The 13,808-nt window shown below is 36.0% G+C and overlaps 1 protein-coding gene across 1 annotated transcript; it reads right to left on the bottom strand.

Annotated features, from left to right (window-relative positions):
- Positions 1-1,011: 1,011 nt before the first annotated feature.
- On the bottom strand, positions 1,012-13,638 carry pdcd10a (programmed cell death 10a). Its single transcript, XM_039654389.2, has 8 exons — positions 13,483-13,638; positions 10,367-10,535; positions 8,344-8,397; positions 5,784-5,901; positions 5,056-5,182; positions 3,514-3,592; positions 3,308-3,390; positions 1,012-1,567 (listed from the first exon to the last, which is right to left on the bottom strand). Exons 2-8 carry the CDS (start codon positions 10,454-10,456, stop codon positions 1,486-1,488), a joined length of 633 nt encoding a protein of 210 aa, XP_039510323.2. The 5' UTR covers positions 10,457-10,535; positions 13,483-13,638; the 3' UTR covers positions 1,012-1,485.
- Positions 13,639-13,808: the final 170 nt, after the last annotated feature.

The raw sequence follows: 13,808 nt of genomic DNA on the forward strand, positions 1-13,808 counted from the left end.
TATTTATCATCTGGTGTCGTTTAAAGCCCTTTGAAGCTGCACTGAAACGGTCTTTTGGACCTTGAACCGTTTGGTTCCCAATGAAGTCCATTATATGGAGAATATCCTGGAATGTTTTCATCAAAAACTTTAATTTCTTTTCGACTGAAAAAAGAAAGACGTGGACATCTTGAATGACATGGGGGTGAGGAAATTATCAGCAAAAGTTTTTTTTTAAACTACTCCTTAAATTTACAACAAAATATCTTATTTACTTTTTCAAATAAATAACACAAGTTACTTTGTTTTCCTTTGATTGACACCTCTCTTGTCTTCATGTTGAGATAAATCGGGTGTAAGTGCAGAGGCATTGTGTACATGATGTTTCTGTAGTTCTAGATTAAATGTGAGCATGCATGTTCATTACTCACTTGTACAAAAACAGGATTCAGTATTCCTCAAAAAAAACAAAAAAACTGTAAAAAGCTAACTCGGAATATTACGCAAACATGCAATAATTAAATGTCAAAGTATTTTATCTCACTTTATTTACCAATGTCTTTGCTGCTGACCTTCAGTGATCCAATTCAACTAAATTAATAAGCAAAAATTATTATTTTTTTCAATAATAATAATTAAAAAAATCTCTTTTTAATTCATCTTATTACTTTGTCTAGAAATACATCACATAAAACTGATTATTCAACATTCAGGGAGCATTTCAAACTATTACAGGCACGCCAGATCCAAAATTCATTGTGTAGATGCCAATCCTACAATGCATTGTGCCAAGTATGGTTAAAAGTGATTCAAAATTAGCTCAGGAAAGTCAAATATAAAAATGTCAGTTTTTTGTCCATAAATATTTTTCCTTCCAATGTATTAGCATTACTAAAGTATAATTTATGTGCACCTAAAGCTTAATACTTGAGGTTAGGGGTCTTGAGATTTTAACCAAATGTATGAGCCTCAGCCTTAACTATTGTTCATGGGCTAAAAAATAATTTTAAAAAGAGAACAAATCCAAGCAACTTGTGTTTGACATGTGCTGTTTATTTGAACAATTCTGTTACCAAATATCTATTAAATATACATCTCTCATTCAAGTTCAAAGCATCAGAGACAGCTATACCCCAGCATTTACAAGCACGTCTGGAACACCCCGTGTCCATCACCGTTAAGGCCCCCAGGCATTTGGCTTTCTCTTGGACTGACCGGACAGAACAAAAACACTTCGGAAGCGAGAGAGAGAGGGAGAAAGCAAGCGAGAGAGTCTCCACAGTGATAGTGTGACTGTAAAGCTCAGGATATGAGGAAAAACTGGACGATCACTCCAGCTCATGAAAAAGATTAGATTTAGATGGGGTTAGAAACCATAATAGAAGCCATCCTGCCTTAAGTGTTACTGCCAGGAGAAAAGAATCATAAATTACAGTCCAAAGTTGTTTTTTTACATTGTTCATATAAAGGTTATTAAAAAAAAAATAATAAACACTTCTACGACTCCTACGCGACAGTTTTGAAGGTCTGCAGTATCAAGTTGGTTTGGTGGATGAGCCGGTTGGCACTGGCAAACACGTTTATTGCCCTGGAAGAAACATGGAAAAAGAAGGAATACAAATTAAATCTGAACACACATTAATGCTACACGTGAAATTACAGATGTTTTACAGCAACACCCTAATGCCATTTCCGAGAAGATGGAAAGACAAATAAAATACACAAATGAGTTCATAAACCACCATCATTATTGTCACCTCTGCTCAAATAACTTTCTCAGTGCTAATAATGTAAACTACTGCTTGAAAGTTTGCACTCAGTAATTACTTTTAGAGTAGATGCATTCGATTGATCAATAGACAGTAAAGACATTTATAACGTTACAAGCTTTCCATTCAAAGTTAATTTTCCATTCAAAGAATATGCAAAAACATATTAAGCAGGGCAAATGTTTTCAACATTGATAATTTTGATAATGATAATAAAAAAGACGGAAATCAGCATATTAGAATTCTTTCTGAAGGATCATGTGACCAAGAGAGACATTAAAAAATATTTATAATAAATCTTACTGACCCCAAACTTTTGAATAATACTCTTTTTTTTTTTTTTTTGTAAAATACATTTATAAGGGTCTTATCAAGTATAAGGGTCTTATCAAGCAAAACGATCGCTCATTTAAAAAAAAGAAGTTTAAGTTTTATAAGCTCAAATGGTCGCCTTGCTCTGTTTCTGTGGTGCGCCTTTGTGACTCTCTCTCTTTGTGATGATAAAAACATTCCAGGATTTTCTCCATATAATGCACTTTACTGGGCACCAAACGGTTCAAGGTCCAAAAGACAGTTTCAGTGCAAACTGTTGAAAGGGCTTTAAATGATTCCAGACGTTGAATAAGGGTCTTATCAAGCGAAACGATCGCTCATTTAAAAAAAGAAGTTTAAGTTTTATAAGCTCAAATGGTCGCCTTGCTCTGTTTCTGTGGTGTGCCTTTGTGACTCTCCTTTTCGAACTCATTCATCAAAATGAACGAATCTTTTTTCGTGTCATTTGGTTAATTCAACGAACGAATTGACTCGGAAAAAGATTTGTTCATTTTGATGAATGAGTTCGAACAGGAGAGTCACGAAGGCGCATCACAGAACAGTGCAAGGCGACCGTTTGAGCTTATAAAACTTAAACTTCTTTTTTTAAATGAGTTTCGCTTTTGTGTCGCTTGATAAGACCCTTATTCATTGTCTGGAATCATTTAAAGCCCTTTCAACAGTTTGCACTGAGACTATCTTTTGGACCTTGAACCGTTTGGTGCCCAGTAAAGTGCATTAAATGGAGAAAATCCTAGAATGTTTATCAAAAACCTTCATTTCTTTTCGACTGATGAAAGAAAGACATGGACATCTTGGATGACATGGGGGTGAGTAAATTATCAGCAAAAGTTTTTTTTTTTTTAAAGTGAACTACTCCTTTAAATGTTACGCAATAATCAATTATACTGAAAAAAAAATCACTATTAATCATAGCGACCACTATAAATTAGTTAAAATTATCAAACATTTCTATGTCATTTAATTCCTAAAAGATCATTACAACTGCAACACTGCTTATCTGATAAAATCCAAAGTACTATAACAATTTCATTGATGTATATTACCGTTGTTTAATTTGCAAATTACTAGTTCTTTGTTGTGTTAAATATCATGGTATGCTCTGATGGAAGCACAAAAGATAACAAGAATCAAGCCAAGAACTATCCATTATAAATTTATACGGGCAAAAAAAAAAAAGTGTGATCTGCAGTGAGAATAATGGGTAATTGTTAAAACTTCCATACTTTCCGTCTTTGAAGTATGTTTTCAGAGTATCGCTGAAGCTTTTTGAGTGTTTCACAAACTCTTTCTTCTGATGCTCAAGAACCTGGAAAACACAAAGCCATTTTTATTTCTTCCTTCAGTAATTGAGGCAGTATACTGGCTGCATCAATCTAATAATGTGTGTGTGTGTGTGTGTGTGTGTGTGTGTGTGTGTGTGTGTGCTCACCCTTCTGTTCTGGTACTGGTATTTCTTAAAGACGTTGTTCACTGTGTCCAGTAGTTCTTTTATCGCACTGGCTATATCTCTGTGGACACCAATTAAACAAATGTTCAGACATAATTGTATCAATGTCTCACTCATGTGACCTTTCCAGTCATGACTCATTAGTCATATTTATGACCTTCAGTGGGGAAAGTAATGGTGGTGAATACTTAATATTTCACTGAATTTTCCAACTTTCCATATTTTCACTGTTATAATGTAGGAGGCGCTAATACGCATCTTCTGAAAGAGGACTGAACCTCCAGATCAAAACACGCACGAGGAAGATGCAAAAAACAAGCGAGATAAGCAGATGCATATGTAAAATAACACGATCATCAACATTAAAGGGTTAGTTCACCCAAAAATGAAAATTCTGTCAGTATTTACTCACTCTCATGTTGTTCCAACCCCGTAAGACCTTCGTTCATCTTCGGAACACAAATTAAGATATTTAAGATATTAAGATCACTGCTGCATACTAGTCCATAGGCTTCTTGAGGGAATGACAATTGATGGCCTCGAAAAGTCATTAAAGACATCGTTAAAATTGTCCAAGTGACTACAGGGGCTCAATCTTAAGTTTATCAAACGACGAGAAAACTTTTTGTGCGCAAAAAACAACAAAAATAACGACTTTATTTCAACTATTCATTTACTTCTCTCTCTGCCTCGAGTCAGGTTACTAGTTTAATAGCGTAAGCTTCTGTTATTGTATGTCACACGCATCACACACATGACCAGCGTCGGCCAATAGTGAGCCTTCGTGTGACGTAGCTCTACGCTATCACACTACGTTAACTGACTACAGGCCCATGGAGAAGGAAGTAAATATTTGAAATAAAGTCGTTATTTTTGTTTGTTTTTGCTCACAAAAAGTATTCTCGTCGTTTGATAAAGTTAAAATTGAGCACCTGTAGTCACTTGGACTATTTTAACGATGTCTTTAATGACTTTTAGATGCCATCAAGTGTCATTCCCTCAAGAAGCCTACGGACTAGTATGCAGGAGTGATCTTAATATCTTAAATATCTTAATTTGTGTTCCGAAGATGAACGAAGGTCTTACGAAGGATGAACTTTTTAGAAAATTATCAAAAAGGCTAGTGCTTGCTGACAGTTTTTCCAAAAGCGCTGGCGTGGAAAGAGTTAATGCTTTTTACATACAACTGTCAAAAATTTGTACATTTTAAAACTGGCTAAAATCTGTCTGAAAAAAAAAAAAATCCACCCTCAAATCAAAAGAAAAGAGATCTAACTGCTCTTAGAAAACAGCCTTCAGTTAATATCAAAAATGTCCTATTTTTTCTTTTGATTCGAGAGTGAAACATGAGCGAGACATTTCTTTAAATATTAAATAAATACTTCAAAAAGAAACTCTGTCAGGGCAAGTGTGCAAGTCTGACGTAATGATACGAAAGTCATGACGCAAATGGGGTATAAGGGGCAAGTTCGTTTTTTTATTCTTATTAATTGTGTGTGAATGTGCGCATGAATATGTTCTCACTTGATTGTCTGCAAGAAACGGACTCGGTCGTTGATTTCATCAGGGATTTTGCTGAGGATCTGTTTCAGTGCGCGAGCTCTTTCATTCAGGTCCTGGAACTCCCGCTCGGGCCTGTCAATCATGTACTCTACACACACAAAGAACACACCCACAAGACACACTCAGTTACCATGGCAATAACAGTTGAATTCTAATGACCCATCATTAAAATGTGACGCACTTAAAGGAATAGAACTTTTAACGGCCAATCATGTTTGACAACCGTCTACATTGAGACCATGTATGCAAGTGAACAAATGCTGAAATGTTAAATGCACTGCGGATGACTCTATAGCAATGCAGAAACTTCTATTGTATCATGTAAACAGTCAGGCACCTCACAAACACAAAGTATACAAGGATAGATTACAGTAGGAAGGATTTTACAATTGGCTTGGATTAAATTTGGAGGTACATTTAGTATTCTTTACATTTCAAATCAACAAAAATGGGCATTAGTCAGAAATCCAGTGCGCTTCGGTGCATTCATTAGCAGAATACATCTGAACATGTCAAAAACACTTGCAAAAAGGAAGAAATTAAATTATGGGGGAAAATACATTAGTGTCAATACAGTTTTAATTCATGGGGAAACAGCTCCCCCTAGAGGCACGAGGCTGCAACGTTAACAAGAATTTGCATTGCAAACCATTCAAGCTTGTTTTTCTCTGTGAAAAACCAATACGCACCCTCAACATCGTCAGCAGCCATGCGTAATAAAGACTCAGTGAAGTTGATCTCCACGTTCTTCTTCTCCAGAATTTTCATGATAATATCCTGAGTCAGTCCAGGGTTCTCCTTCTCTGCCTAGACATATAAAGAGAACAAATCAGTCCAAAACAACCACAAACAGCATTTCTGAAGAAAAAAAAAAAGATTTTAATAAGAGTTTCATAATTTGGTCAACATAAAAAAGACAAATCAATCTGGAAAAGATCAGGAAAAGATAAACAGGTCAAAATGCTTTCATGGTTAATAATGTCTTCTAACGTTAATTTATATGACTTACACAACAATTTTACACAGCCATGAGCAGAAATGGTAATGCTGAGACAGCAAAAGCAGTCTGCACCAGATTTTTTTGCTGAAATTTTGAATTTCTCCCCCTGTGATCTACTTATTAGTTAAAGGACAACTCCGGCGCAAAATGAACCTTTAGTCTAATTACACATTGTTACCTAGTCAACCGTTATCTGAGATTTGTTTCCATGATTGCCAAATGTAAATAGTTTTATCTCTAAAAACAGTTTAGCCTATAACGCTAGTATAATGCTAGTATATAGGGCATAGAGTAATGACAAATAAAAATCGCTTGTTATTACCACTAACAAGGCTCAAAAGAGCCCCACACTAACACGACAGCACAATAAGGGTCCCTACATTCAAACCGAAGCATTGAGAACCTTGTCAGTGTCAGTTTAATAAGCAGATATTTTATACACAGTAAATTTCACGAATACAGGAAGAAGCCATCTTTGAAAAATAGTCTCTACCAGTCAATCTACGAACGCCGATCCAAGTGCGCTGGTGAGATGTGAATAAGGTGATAATGTGAGCGCGAACAGTAGGCTACGTGTACATATTGAAGACAAGTAAACGGTTTGTGTTTCTTCTGGAAACAACGGACCATATGAGATTCTGCACAGTTCAGCGCACTTGGATCGGCGCTCGTAGATCGACTGGTAGAGACTATTTTTCAAAGATGGCTTCTTCCTGTATTCGCGAAGTTGACTGTGTGTATAAAATACGGCTGGGGTAAACGATTATTAACTAAACGATTAGTTGGGCGATTATTTTATCGATTAGTCGACTAATCTAATGACAAATTGGACGACTAATATAAAGAATATTTTTCTGCTGCTCAATTAATAAAAAAAACAATGTATCTGAAATAAATACTAGCATGCTGAATCAAGATACTATAAGCTGGCTAACGTTAGTCTAATGTTATGTATTTGAACACCATCATTATAACTCTACAACCGCCAAAACCGTGTTATTAAAATGTTTTTTTACAAACATTTTTAATCATAGAGAATGTTTAAATATTAATATCAGCTGAGGAGGGAAACGGTGGCGGAGTTAGTGGTGCGATCGGAGGCTGCTACTGCTGGAGATGAATCGGGAGAGGTTTGCACACCTACTGATCAGAGCGCGTGCTGACACGGAGTAAAGCCTTGTTTATACTCGACACGTCCGCACGAGCGCGAATTTGCGTGCGGCAAAAATGACGCGTTGGGTGCACAAGACCAGGAAGACTGTGGCTGGCTGTGTGTACGCCTTTTTTTGGAACAGCGCGCGCGGCGCCGCGTCCGGGATGAACGACTTCAAGCCGAATCTGCCCGAGGTTGTACGTCTCACCACACCGGCACCCAGTTTGCGCGTCTAAATTGCGAAGTTTTTTTTTTCTTAAGGGTTTGTTTACCGTGTGTGATTCATTTAATGGATAGCACATTCACTTCTAGTTGTCTTCGTCCTCTATTCTGCGATGTTTCGGTCTCCCACGTGTGTGTAGCAAGCTGTACCGCCGGGAACATGCAAAAAATAAATAAATAAAGAAGCGTCGACGCAAAAATATGAAGTCGACGCAATTTTGACATCGAAGCATCGACGTGCCGCTAGAGCACTAGTATAAAACATCTTCTTATTAAACTGTATGGACACTGACAAGGTTCTCAATGCTTCGGTTTGAATGTAGGGACCCTTGTTATGCTGCCGTGTTAGTGTGGGGCTATTTTGAGCCTTGTTAGTGGTAATAACAAGCGATTTTTATTTGTCATTACTCTATGCCCTATATACTAGCATTAGAGATAAAACTATTTACATTCGGCAATCATGAAAACAAATCTCAGATAACGGTTGACTAGGTAGCAATGTGTAATTAGACCCAAGGTTCATTTTGTGCCGGAGTTGTCCTTTAAGTTACTTGCCCCAAAACCAACTCAAATCCGTTTTTGCTACTGTTTGTTTAAAATGTATAATCTTTATATGCAAATGTCCTCTGTTATGAGAAAGCCTATGCCTTTCAGCACAGTTTGTCTCAGGACAGGTCAGCTGTCAGGTATATTACAGCTTCATCGGGTGAACAAAATTCATGGGGGTTCATTTTTCTAATTTCACCTAGATGTAGATAAATGTCAGATGGTCTGAAGGAGATTGCTGACAAATGAATTATATAAAAAGAAAAGCAAGCTGAAGAGAGCAGGGTTTTGCCGATCAGGATGACAGAATCATGGCATGTTTACTCACCTTTATGAAAGCTGCTCTCAGAGTCTGTGCTGCAGACAGATTTACACTCTCCAGCTGTAAAACACACACACACACACACACACACACACACTTAATTTAAAGACAGTTAAAGTAGGTTGTTTGGTTTTAGTGTTGCATACATTATACATATCCATTATCACCACATTAACATAGAAATATAGTTGTAATGGGTGTAGATTTTGCCTCTAATTAAAGAGACATGAATGAATCCACAGCAGCACAGTGACTGTGTAAAAAGCATGTGTTCTGTGTGTTAACTGTGCTCATAAGTGAGTATGAAGATCATTATGACCTGCTTAAGGTTCCAATGTAAACCAATGTTATGGAGTCAGTGTGCATATTTAGTTATAAAAAGGGACAACTTTAGTGGTTATATTTAAGGCAACAAGAAAGAAAATCACCAAAAGTGTGTTCAAAGAAATTCAGTCCATCACAGTATGTTCAACCATAATATATATACTGTAAACTACAGTATATTACATTTTAACAACTTTTGCAGTAAATAAAAACCCCACAATAAAATCAAATTAAAATGTATCATGCAGGAATGTATTCAATATGCTGTTCTTTTAAACTTTCTTCAAAGAATCCTAAAAAAAGATGAGACCATGCAAAAATATTAAGCAACACAACGGTTTTCGACAATGATAAATGCTTCCGAGCAGCATATTAGATCATATTAGAATGATTTCTGAAGGATCATGTGACACTGAAGACTGGAGTATTGATGATGCTAAAATTCAGCTTAAATAATAATAAATTAAAACATAAAACATATTCAAACAGAAAACATACCTATATATTTTTACAGTTTTTACTGTATTTGATCAAATAAATGCAGCCTTGGTGAGCATAAGAGACTTCTTTCAAAAACATAGAAATCCAAATATTACCAACCCCAAATTTTAAACAGTACATTGCTTAGAAGGTGGACACAAAGTAACATATATATATTACTTTTTATATTAAAAAGTGACAACAAAATGTTTCTAAAGTTACAAACAAGGCAGCTTGAAATAAATTAATTTTGAAGGCCTAATCATCTCAATCCATTGAATTACAACTAAAAAATCCTTAAAAAATAGGGCTGTCAAACGATGAATCGCAATTAATCGCATCCAAAATAAAGTCTGTGTTTACATAATATATGTGGGTGCACTGTGTATAATTATTTTGTGTGTATGTATATATATATATATATATATATATATATATATACCCACATTACACACATGCATGTATATTTAAGAAAAAAGTATTATTTATATATAAAATATTTATATTTATATATAATATTAATTATATATAAATCTATATACAGTATACATTAATATATTTCTTAAATATATACAAGCGTATTTATATATATAAAATAATTATACACAGTGCACCCACAAATATTAAGTAAACACAAACTTTTATTTTGGATGTGATTAATCGTTTGACAGCCCTATTAAAAACTATTTATATTTGGAAACAAATGGGAAAACAGCTACATGTAATATTTAACTCAAAAAAAAATATCATAAAATGTCACAGGAACTTTAAGGGACACAACTGTGAATGATTTTTAACATTTTAATAACTGAAAAGATCCATACTAATGAAACTATTTGCTAAAATGAACTAGATATTGTAGAAGAGATTGTTATAGTCTAACCTCACTTGTGTCGACAAAAATGACTAAAAATGTGTTTGAAAAAGATAGATTGATTAAAGAAAAGTAAAGTTAAGCTAAGTTAGCAAAGTTCCAAATCATTTAGTTATTCACTCCCCCGACTATCATCTTAAGTAAAATGGATTCTAAAATATAAATACTTTACAATATATAATAACACTAGTTCAACCAGAACTAGAAGTGGTGTGAAATTAGTGAGCCTCCACTACCTCAGACCTTCCTGAGCATGTGGGTGTGCATCATTTGCATCTCCTAATCTTGAACTTCAGTCTGCGTCAACAAACCATAACTGAACTCTCTCCTCCTGGAGACAACCCACCATACCTCATTGAAGACAGGGTACATCACGGCGTAGAGAGTCATGGATACCATCGAGTTTGCGTCTGCTTCATTCTTCATCTCTTCCATTGTCATCCTCGTCAGGGCGCGGAAGAGACAGGGGGAGCGTCATTCACTCCTGGGGGGCTTGCGATGAGGGGGGCCCAGACGATCTCTGAAAGGGGCACCAATGAGGAAGAGATTATAAAAGGGTAGCGGGATTCCATTTCACAAGTAAGGAAATGACATTTTCAACCTGCGTTCAAAGGTAGACGTGATAGCCATGGGAAAGCGCCAAGTTTTCGGTGAGATTTAGGCGATTTGGGCCCCTTAAGATTAAAGGTATGAGACACGTGGCCAGTGTAAGCAAAATAAAGGCTATTTCCTGGACGGTGCGCCCATGACTTTATGATGATAATGTTAGATTTTGAATTATCCTTCTCAGGTTGTACGGCCCAAAGACAAGAGAGATTTTAAGGAAAATCTTAAGTAGACGACTAGACATAACGAAATTCAACAAATGGACCCTTTTCACATTTCCAGAGTTCTCAGAAGCAGAAGTCGCCACTTCTATAATGGTGAATGTGGAAATACAACAATCATAACTTTTACGGTCCCATTTGCCCCAATAGCAAAAGAAAAAAACTCAAGATAGCTGAAGAAAGAATGAGGTCAAATCTGATGTCACTCACTCATTGTATTAAGTTAACTTAATTAACTTTAGCATGGGGGCAAACACTTATTCACACCACTGTAGGCGCATTCACTTTACTGCAGAGATGCCGAGCATCGTCAACTTGATCTTTGCAGACGACACTGACTGAAAAAAACACTAGTTTATTAATTAACAATTTTTTTCGGACACATTCATAATCATTACCATGCTTTGCGACAAGCTTTACGCGTGTACTTGTGTGCGGATTAGAATAGGAATATATTCCACCCCAGAATATATATTAAAGTAATTAAACATGCCGAGTAATGGCGTGAGTGAACTACTAGTCAACTAGAAAATTCATTAGTTTGGGGGCAGCCCAACAAATCCACACAACAACGTATCATAATGTTCTATTTATTACACTCGTGTGCTGCAGTTATGCCATCTGCCACTTTAAATGCTCAAACTTTTAAAAGTTGAGTGGATTCTGATGTTATATCAGCGGGGAACAACAACAAAAAAACAATTCTAAAAACGTATTCCAACAATATTGTAAGTATTGTCATCACTGTGGTATGGACTTCCTTATTCCCAAAAATTTGGAAATAATGATTATTAGTTAGAGTTTTAGTTATCGTACTTGGTGTAAACAGGCTTTAAGTGACTTTATTTCAAAGTCTACGTCGACAACATGCCAAAGTTTTTATTCCTTCACCCAACACGTGTGAAACAATAGCGCTTCTTGTTATCTGCAGAAGGTCACAGTTCCTCTCAAGCTACAAGGAACTTTACAAACCATTGAAAGCGAGGCACGCTTATCTCAATGCCGCCGTTTCAGGCTAATGGACAGGAGGCCGTGAGTCATTCCTACCTGATCGGAAGGCCTTTGCCCCCGCTATGGGAGGTGGCCTTATCTTGGTGACATTCAGGGATAGAAGTGACGTCATCACATAGAGCACTCCTCTTATAAAACATGGTTGCCAGGTTACATATGCATTATAATGACTCACCTTTTTCCTCTTGACAAAGGCCAACCAACACCTGATTCCTGTAGTGTCTCTAGTCAGAGTCTGACCTTGGCACTGAAATGGGTAGCACCCTAACACAGGTGAATCCTGAATCAGAACCACCTATACTACATTTGTTTTACTGGATAATGCATTGAAGATTGAAAGTGAAACAACATATTCACTGTCAAGTGAGGGAAAGTTTTGCCAATAATTGAACCGCCACAATTTGGAATAATGCAGACATGCATGCCGATAGCTCATCTGAGTTGTGATTATTGCACTGTTGTAATTTTAAGTAAATATTTAAAAATATTTTGCTCAGTCACTTCATTTTAGTACCTCACAATATTGTAACTGTAATTATATAAATGCTGCCATCAAGCTCTATATTTCTAAAATCAGAATTCATACATTAATATTCTTGATTTTGTTAGTTAAAACATAATGGGTTTTCAATATGATGCTGACTAGCTGTCACAAATCAGCTCTTAAGGTTTATTACAGTAATAAATCAACACAAATACTCAGCAGTCATTCAACATCAGTATGTAAATATATATTTTTGCTCTTTTTTTCAGCAAATGCACCAACAACAAAAAAAGTTTCTTGTAAAATGATTAAAAACAATCATTTCTTCCACTCAAGCATTTTTAAACTGACAAATATTGGTCTAGAGCAAGTTTTCCAACTTTCACAGAGCCAGTAATTCTCCACCAATTTAAGGACGGTAAGAATTAAAAATATATACAATATTTATTTGATATATGATAGGTCACCTTCACTTCACAATTTAATCAATCTAGATAATTTCTCCCACAGTGTAAACGGGAACTATATCGGGCTCTCTCTTACATAAGTAGATGACTGAAGTCCTGATTTAAGCTATCAAGATGTTTCAGGTTTACACCCAAATGTGACGTCATCATATTTATCAGAACTGCTGTTGTGTGAAACACTGTAACAGCTTGATTGTATCGTCTGGTCTAAAACAGATACAGGATATCAAAGTTTCAACGTTTATCATGCTATCAAACCTGATTCGTATGAATGATTAGTACAAGATAAAAGTATTATTTAAACTGTGTCAATTTAAACCTGGTTGATTGAGTAACGTTAAATTCCCTAATATTTTCTTTCAGTATTCAGCAGGCCTGCTTTTACTATCTTCAAACCTGATTTAAGTTACTCTCTATTAGAACTTGAGGCCTGGTTAATACTGATCTGAGATGGCCTCCCTGGCCTTGTATAAAACAAAATGAATCACATTTAAACATCATTACTTTTCTTATTTACTGGTCTATTGTGAGGCTCTGATTAGCTGGATTGCTAAAGTCTCTGATAGCTAAGTGACTGCTACTGCTAGTCCCAACACAAATTATTTTCAATAAATCGCAGCTAAACAAACATCGTTAATTACAAGTTAAATTTAAAAGTGTGTTTTCAGCCTTTCCTACCTGTGTGAAGGTCGTATAGATGTTTATTTGACTGCCGATAAGCTCGGGAACTCTTTTGAATATTTTCCTTTCTGTGTGGATTGGAATCGCTCGCTAAAGACGGAAGTTTTCTGCATGACCAATCTAAAGGATGAGGGGCGGTGCTAGATGATGGTGAGCACCAATCATAGAAAAGAGAGGGGATGGAACCGAGCTAGGTGCGACGTTTAGTAGTCCTTTAAACTATTTCAAACCGTGCTAGGCAATGCTCAGAAATTTGACAAAGAACTACAACTCCCATGACCGTCATTTCTAAAACGGGCGACATGCAGTCAAAAAGACTGGCG

Source organism: Pimephales promelas, chromosome 10 (assembly GCF_988280905.1).
Source record: "Pimephales promelas chromosome 10, fPimPro1.hap1.1, whole genome shotgun sequence".
Lineage (NCBI taxonomy): Eukaryota > Metazoa > Chordata > Actinopteri > Cypriniformes > Leuciscidae > Pimephales > Pimephales promelas.

Excerpts from the sequence above, each read along its gene's own strand:
- pdcd10a (XM_039654389.2), bottom strand. The coding sequence starts at position 10,456 with ATGACAATGGAAGAGATGAAGAATGAAGCAGACGCAAACTCGATGGTA. Across the intron at positions 3,593-5,055 it reads CGTTTCTTGCAGACAATCAA|AGATATAGCCAGTGCGATAA; the intron begins GTGAGAACATAT and ends TGGTGTCCACAG. Across the intron at positions 3,391-3,513 it reads ACCAGTACCAGAACAGAAGG|GTTCTTGAGCATCAGAAGAA; the intron begins GTGAGCACACAC and ends TGTGTTTTCCAG.